The sequence below is a fragment of the Ursus maritimus genome, unplaced genomic scaffold (assembly GCF_017311325.1).
Source record: "Ursus maritimus isolate PB19 unplaced genomic scaffold, ASM1731132v1 scaffold_21, whole genome shotgun sequence".
Classification (NCBI taxonomy): domain Eukaryota; kingdom Metazoa; phylum Chordata; class Mammalia; order Carnivora; family Ursidae; genus Ursus; species Ursus maritimus.
The window spans coordinates 29687785-29696392 of record NW_024424564.1 but is presented as its reverse complement, the minus strand read 5'-3'; the positions used below and the strand labels follow the sequence as shown (position 1 = coordinate 29696392).

The 8608-nt window shown below is 45.7% G+C and overlaps 1 protein-coding gene across 1 annotated transcript in view; it reads left to right on the top strand.

The window, feature by feature from the left end:
- The first annotated feature begins 7694 nt into the window (after positions 1–7694).
- The window catches only part of BTG1 (BTG anti-proliferation factor 1), a 4939-nt gene continuing 4025 nt past the window's right edge, over positions 7695–8608 (top strand). The window contains exon 1 of the mRNA XM_040637312.1: positions 7695–8153. Within this exon, the coding sequence (XP_040493246.1) occupies positions 8006–8153 (148 nt within the window). The 5' untranslated portion in view covers positions 7695–8005. The remainder of the gene's footprint in view (positions 8154–8608) is intronic.

The window sequence follows — 8608 nt, the reverse complement described above, 5'->3', positions numbered from 1 at the left end:
ATACGTTCTAAGTTCCATTTTCCAAGGGGAAATTCAAGCTGAAGTATTTCCAAATCCATGATAGTTTTCACGGTCACGTTGGGCACCTCTATGCAAGACCTCTATATTTATTTGTTTATTGAACTTCCTTTTGCCATTTGAATGTTCCCTGGTTTTAGTTGACTATCTGTGTCAAATGAATGATGGGACGTCCCTTAGTGCATGTAAATGCTAACCTACTTTGAGATTTTAAATTCAAGTCCCTTAAAAAGGTCAAGTTGCTGCTTTTCTTAGAAGTGAAAATAAAACCATGGACTATACCAACATTTGGTGAGATGATTATTTTACCAAGCTTCCTGAGTATTCTCTTCTCTCTTGAGAGTAACATGTGGACATCATTATCTGTTCCTGCTTGCCTGATGTCTCAGAAACTGGGAAGAACGCATTTTACCCAGAGTACAGAACATCAGGGAAGAAGTAACAACTCACCCAAAACTTAGCTGATACTTAAAGGCCGCTTTTACCTATTAAATTGGTATGTTGACCTTTTTTCTTTTAAGAGACGAGTTTTCTAACTTGAGATAGTATATGCCTGGATAAAAAAATTCATTGGTTTTAAGTTATAGAATTTTGCCACCACTTTTTTTTTTTTAAGATTTTTTATTTATTTATTCGACAGAGAGACAGCTAGCCAGAGAGGGAACACAAGCAGGGGGAGTGGGAGAGGAAGAAGCAGGCTCATAGCGGAGGAGCCTGATGTGGGGCTCGATCCCATCATGCCGGGATCACGCCCTGAGCCGAAGGCAGATGCTTAACCGCTGTGCCACCCAGGCGCCCCTGCCACTACTTTTTAAGTTTATTTCTTTAAGTAATCTCTACACCCATCGTGGGGGTTGACCTCATGACCCCAAAATTGTCACTACTTTTTACAAGCAGTCTTTCTGAAACATTAGTGTCTAGATAGCTGGGCCCTACCCCTGGAGTTTCTGATTTAGTGGGTCTAGAGCCAAAGTTTGCATTTCTGTCAATTTCCTGGGGCGATGCTGGGGTGATGATGGGGCACTGAGACATCCCAACCCCCTGTCCTATTAGTTCGAGGGGAAGGAGAGCCATGTGTTCCATATTCAGAATGTTAAAAAATCCTATAGGCTGGGATGAAAACTGGTTGAGAACTTTGTAATGATTCTTGAAAGTGCACAGTTTTCCAAACTTGATTCTTCTTTCCCTGCGACTACTGTTAAGCCTTAACACTATTGAAATCCGGTCTTCGGCAGCTGCCGGAGATGCAGATAAACGTCCAACAAGCCTGAACCCTGGAGGAGACAGAGTAGATGGTGGTAGCTTTACAAAGAGCAAAGTAAATGGAATCAGAGGGTTCTGCTAAGAGGAAGGAAACAAGGTCAGGGAGGGAGGTCTGGCTTTGAGAAGTGGCCCTGGCGCTCAACAATAGAAAGTTCAAGGAGAATTCCTGGAAGGCCAGGATCAAGTTTCAATGCCCTGCTGACAGAGACACAAAACCTGCCCTTCTAGCCGCCCTCCTGCCTCTTCCACCTGATGCCTATGGGCTCCCCTCAGTTGCTGGGGAAAGGGGATGGTTGGGCTGCCGCCTCCCCGGTTCCTCCTGCCAGTTTAGGCCAAAGGAGAAGTGAGCTGCTTTGAGAGTCTGACATAGAAGGCATTTTTGCTGCTTTCTCTTAACGGCCCCTAGGGATAATTTTCATTCCAGCGAAATTATTTTATTTGGCAGATGAATGTTTTAATATGTCCTTTGATTCATTTTTTCAGGGAGCCTTTAATGAATGTCGCTGTATTTTCCTGGGTACACCAGCCGTGAGAGGTCTCCTCAGCTGCCTCAAGTTTTGTTTGTTTTTTCTTTCTACTGTCCCTACTCATCTCGAAATGGTCTTCTAAGCTTCCTAGGGTTTTTGTTCTCGAAGTCGCATTTAGAGAAGGTAGTGTCAGGAGCACGCTTCCGCGTTTTGGAGTCCATGAGAGTTCAAATCTGGTTGCAAGCCTCTGGGTAAATTCCTTATTTTCTTGAGGACTGAAATCTCACACGGTTCACTGCCAGTTATACCTCCCCGATAGCGTCTCTCGGAGAATGACAGAGGCATGCGTCCGCTGCGCTTGGCCTGGTGTGGGCCGTCCCCGTGACACGTGACCATGGCCCTCGTGGCTGGTAGGCAACATTGTCATCCCCTTTCCTCCCGTTCTCTCCAATCTGAGTTGCTTTAACAAGAAACAGGTTAGCCCCAAATCTGCGTGTGTCACCCTCTGATTTCTAGCCCTGTTGTGTCTTCTGAACCCCAGTAGACCTCCACCCGGTACAAATGCCTTAGTTTGTACCCTTGGATTCATACCTAAGCAAAGCAAGGCGGGGGCCAGATGGGGAGGCTGCTAAAATGGTCTCCTTCCCGTGGGCAGCGAAAAAAAGAATAAATAAAAGCCACAGATCTCTGTTGAAGAGATCTAAACTCATCTAAACTATTCATCTATGAAGAGGATAGTGCAAACTAAATTATTTACAGATTTAAGTAAGAACTGGAGACAAAAATAGAAGTCACCTCAACATTACCTCTTTCCAGTCCATCATCCTCAGAGCTTTCTAAGAAATAAATCTATCACTTTCCTGTCAAAAATATCCCCCCTCCGAACATCCTATGCCCCCCCCACCAATTTTTTTGAAAAATATTTATTTTCCTTATATTGCTTTGAGAATTTAAAATACGCCAAGGTCAGGCCCCTCCTTTTCTTCTTTCCAAAGAGAACTAATTGTGGGCCAACGTCACTGGTTTAGGAGAGATTATTCACTTTGGGGGCTTCTTATCTCCTTCTGTACCCGAACACACACAAAAATACATGCCTTGTCTCTATTTGCTATTAACACCGTAGAGAACTTTCCCACGCCACCCTGTACTTTTTGGCTAAACTGTGTTTTTGAAAGCCAGCCCCAGGGACATATAACACTCTATCTGGAAATAAATTCAGGACAAATACAATTTTAGTGAGTGCAGCTAGCTGACTGGCAACAATGAAGCCACCTCCAGCTCAGCCTGGAAGTCTATGGGTCCAAATGTGCCTGCAGGAGAGGGACGGTCTAGATGGAGAACAAGCCCTTTGCTAGGTGGGATTACTGCATACAGGGGGAAGGTGGGCAAAGGCCTTCCAGACAGACTTGTGAACTGCAATACAGCTATTAAAAAAATTCTGGGACTTTCCCAGCAATAATCCAGGAATCCAGGATCTCAGGAATGAGTTGAGAGACCAGAGCATAGGAAGGATACTTACTGAGCAACTTCAGGATGGAAGGGCGGTATGAGAGAGTGGTATGTAAGCAAATGACACTGCGGCTTAACCCGCTAGAAAAATACTAAAACATGTCTACATAGCATAAGGGGAAACAAAGCAAAAAACCTGAAATGTGGGCAATGTAGAGGTTACCACGATATTCCTGAACAACATATCTGAGTTACTCTGGCCTCCATTTCATTTGCTCTGGAAATACGGTCTATCCTACAACAATGTTTACTTACAAAATCAATTTCTGCAATAATCTAACACGGCAGCCAGGGAAAAAAAAAGTGCCATAGAGTTGAGTTACTTATCTTGTCCTCTCAAATATTGACTGTCCAATTTCAAGCCACAAAAACTCTCTCTATATTATTTTTCATCTGACAAATTGCAAGTCATGGTTTTGATTTGACTCATTTTATTTTGATATGTGTATTTAACACCGTCAAGAGCATTTGCTATGCGTTGGGCGTTAGGCTTCGGGGTACAATAGTGAATTACATAAGATGCCTGCCCTCAAAGAATTTACAGACTAGAAAGAAAGAGAGACTTGTAAACAGTAAATCTAGTGTGTTTGCTGAGTCCCAGAGCCAGGGGAAGGGAAAGCAGAATACTGTAGACATTTACTCAAGTGCAGAGAGTCACGAAGTCTTCTTGGAAGATGAGCAGAAATTAGCTAGGGAAAGGGCAAAGGGAGAAGGTATCTCAGGCAGTGGGACGACCGTATAAAATGAGTAGCATAACAGCTTAATTTAGTGCTCTCCTCTTCATAGATGAATAGTTTAGATGAGTTCCCAAATGCAGGGCATGATGACATGCAAAAAGTGGCATTTAGTGACTTTAAATGTATTCAATTAAAAAGACCATGCTTTATTCTAATATGGATAACTTTCCTACTTTGGGGGTGTTAAAATGTCATCCTTTTCCCAAAATGATAGTGATAGCAGAATGGTAATGTGATTTTTAAAGAAATCTTTGGCAAAAATAAAACATTTTCAACCTTGTGTTCATCCTTAAATTTTACCAGTCTATGAAATAGAGAAAGAAGTTCATTCCCCTATCCTGTGTAAATGTTTATTTATTTTTTCTCTCTTTCTCTTTTTGGTTAAAAAACAGAATACTCAAAAAGTGTCCAGGTTGCTCTGATTCGTTAGTCCAGAGCAAACTGTTTTAGTAACAGTTGAGCTGAGGGATGGGGAATGTAAATCCCCAGCCCTTTGACAGTCTAGCTAGTTGTCTAAGACTTACCTTGATAGAAAGTACTTTCTGAACTTCTAAGCACTCTTTCCAAAGACCTGAGATTTGTGCTTTTACCTGCAAATTTATTTTGAAACGCAGGTTCATTTTCTGGATTTGCTTTGATAGAATTCCTAAATTTTGTTTGTCTGTTTGTTTTTAGTGCTTTGATTTAAATTTTTCTAGGTTTGGGAAATAAATTTGCTATTATCAAATTGCCTGATGACCATATAAGCCAGCTAATACATATATTTGGATGCTTCCTTAGTGCCAAAGGTAGTGCTAGTCTCTAAAATTACTCCACTTAGTTCTCAAAACAACCTTTAAGTTTCTGAAGACAATAGAATGCAGAGAAGCAAGTAACTTGCCTCTTGCACCCAGCCAAGAGAGTTGGGTTTGTAAAGACCGTTGACCCTTCAAAAACATGGGTTCAAGCTACGCAGGTCTACTTATATGAGGACTTTTTGATATACTATACTTATTATAAATGTATTTTCTTTTATGATTTTAAATACATTTTCTTTTCTCAGCATTACTTTATTATACAAATAGAGTGTTAATACATACCACATACAAAATATGTGTTAATTGACTTTATGTTATTGGTAAGGCTTCTGGTCTGAAATAGGCTTTGAGTAGTTAAGTTTTCAGGGAGTCAAAAGTAATATGTGGATTTGACTGCTTATGGTTTTTTGCCCCTAATCCCTGCGTTTTTCAAGGGTCAACTGTAGTTGAGACTGCCATATAGTTCAACCTAACGGCAAAATGAGAAAGTGCCTTTAAATTCAAAAGCTGTTGAGAAACACCAGCTTGTTTTTCAGATGGGAAGAAACTGACTAAACCTCTGGAAAAAATACTACTAAACATATGTATGTCCAGAATTGAAAACTGTTAGTAATTAACAATATGCACTACCTAAAGCTTACATTTAGGACCAATATTTATTTCCAGTTCTTTCCCTGAGTTCTCTCTAGATGCCCCAGGTAGAAGAGTAATTCCTTAAATCCATTTGTCTCCTAAAAGAATGATTTAAGGAGGGAAACATGCACAGATGATAAAAACCAGCGTGGGGGTGAGTTTAACTTTCTGGTAACCCTATTCAACTGATTTAAAAAAGCTTTCAGTAGGGGTCCAGCCACTGCCTGGGAAGGCAGTTAAAAGTGGAGAGAACACGCCCTTGGGAGACAAGTCTGAGTTCAAATGCTAGCACTTTTTTAACTTCATAAATTGTTTTCCAGAGGAGTCAAATGAAACTCAGAAACTCAGAATAATCAGGCGTCCAAGCTGGAGACCCGGTTTGGAGGAGAAAAACCTTCATTTGATTTCTCATCTAATCTCGAAGGACTGAGGAAATGAACAGAGCAGAAGATTAAGGGTGGGTGGAGTTAGGAAGGATAGCAGAAGATCTTGTGCTAGGGCTAATGGTAATTTTAAGAATTTACTTCTGTTTCCCTGTCTGCTTTTTGAGTAGTAAAAGAGGTTTCATGTCCTCAGTGAATTACCATGAGACATTTATTTTTAAGCACAGTTCTATCTGAAAAGTCCTAAGGGAAACAAATGCATCTTATTTACCATTATTTTTGATGCACTTACCCAAAGAAAATTAAGACGTTCACAAAAGTCAATGTTTAAAACAATACCATCTTTAAAGTATTTAACTTAGTTCACATGTAACTAATTATTGTGTATGAATGAAAAAAAAATCTATAAGTTGTTCTCTCAAACCCAGTTTTACATATTTCATTTAAACAATAAAACGTTTTCTCCCTCCGCTTTATAACATCCTACTTTTGCTTCATTTCTATACCCTTTGGCTCAGTATTTTAAAAACACACACACACACACAACTCAAAGTGGTTTGTTTTGCAATATTGATGACCAACTAAACTCAGGATATTTATTTCCATCTGGTAGAGTTCAACTTCTGCCTCTTGTTTGCTTTCTCCATCTGTCCGACTCACCATCTTTTTTTTTTCCCCCTCTCCTTAATGGAGTTAGGGTTAACCCTCTCTTAGGCTTAATCGTTTTAGCAGGCTCAAGCCATAGTACAACTGTCATTTTTTTCTAGTTTTGCAAGTAGAGTTTCCAGTAAACGCAAAGTCTACGACTAATACTTTCACAAGTTTCAAATTTAATGTTTATTTTCTTCTGTTTTTATAGTGAGCAGCAGAACTCTAAGGTCCCGACAGTTATTTGGACTAGAAAAAAAGAAACAATCTCTGGTAATATTGTATAAACGGTGTAAAATGCATTATACAACTTTTTCCCCCCAAATACAGCTTAAACTTTAGGGGATGCGCGGTACTACATTTATCTACAATAGCAGGCTTTCCTATCAACACCAAGCTGGATTCTGTAAGGTCTCCACTCCTCTTGTTAGCCTCCAGAAGCTACTGAAACAGCAACCACAAAAGGCTTACTAACCTGTTCTTTATTTTGCAATTAAACTTTTACAAAGGCATCCCCCCACTTCTCCCCGAGGGTGGAGCAGGAACGGTTCCCTGGAGCTGGCAGCGCGTCTACTATGAGACCCCGACTTCCTGGGGCTGCAGAAAGACCCGCAAAGGTCCCTTGCTCCACTTTCTCCCCACCCCCGCTGCGCGTCCCCGCACCTTCCGCACGGGGACCCGAACCGCGCTGCTCCGCACACGCCTCCGGCTTGGGGGATCCAGCCTCTTAGACCGGAGAGGGAACGGGATACAAACACCGACCGCGCGAGAGGACCGACCGGCGCCGCGGACTTTAAGCCGGATCCGCGCGCGCGGACAGCCTGAGCAAGGCGGCTTTTATCTGCCCAGCTCTGAGCCTCCCCGCCAGCGAGCCCAGGCAGCGCACTTTCGCAGAGGATGCCCTGGCGCTGGGCCTGGAGTTGCTGAAGCGGGGAGGAGCTAGGGCTGGGGGCGGGGCTTTCACACGCGCACCGTCGCTCTGCTCTGTCCCCTGGCCACAGCCCGCCGGTCTCTGGCCGCCGCTCGGGAGTTTATTTGTTTACAAGCGGATTACGTCAGCTCCTCCCTCTCATCCCGGTCTCTGCATCCGCCCCCTGCTCCCTTTTCCCGCCCCCTCCGGCTCCGAATCTGCTGCGTCACAATGGTGCGATCTCCGGATTGGCTGCAGTCGGCCGTCATACTTCAGCTACGCCACTTCCTTTCCGCGGCGCTATAAAAGCTACTGCACGGCGCTACATCTCTTTGCCCCTCCGAGCTGGAAATGCAACTGTTGGGAGCTTTGGAGGCTGGAGAGCTGGACGCGGAGGCGGCTGGGGAAGTCCGAGCGATGTGACCAGGCCGCCGTCGCTCGTCTCTTCCTCTCGCCTGCCGCCTCCTGTCGTGAAAATAACTTTTTTACTATAAAGGAGAAAAAAAGTAGCTGTCCGCCCCTCCCGCCCTCTCTTCCTCTCAGCCCTCTGACCTGCGAGGGAGCCCGGGGTGGCCGCTCCGCCGTCGGGGCCGCTCCGCCGAGCCCCGGCCGCCCCGGGCCGCCCCCGCCCGCCGCCCCCATGCATCCCTTCTACACCCGGGCCGCCACCATGATAGGCGAGATCGCCGCCGCCGTGTCCTTCATCTCCAAGTTCCTCCGCACCAAGGGGCTCACGAGCGAGCGACAGCTGCAGACCTTCAGCCAGAGCCTGCAGGAGTTGCTGGCAGGTGAGCCGTCGCTGCGGGAGGGCGAGGAGCGCCGGGCGGACGCGGACCGCGCACCACTGGCGGGCGGCGGGCCGAGCCGTCGGGGCCGCGGCTCTGCCCGGGGCGGGCAGCGCTCGGGTCCCGCCGCGGGACCGGGGCTGGCGCGCTAGGCGGCCGCTAACGGCGGGTCCCGGCGAGGGTTTGGGGGCTGGGCTGAGGGCGCCCCCTCCCCCCGCGGCTGGCCCACCGAGGGGAGAAGGAAACAGGCGCACAACAAAGAAACTACAGCCACTGAGGCGGGAGCTGCGGTCTTCGGACCGTCCGCAGATTTGGGGACAAAGGAGCTGCGGGGCTGGGGTTGGTTCGACGCCCCCTCCCCCAACTCCCTTCAACCGTTGTGGGCTCGGCGGCCGGGTCCGGGGGTGGGAAACCGCGGGGCTGCCCGGGGGCCAGCCCGGGACGGACGTGCCGTCTCC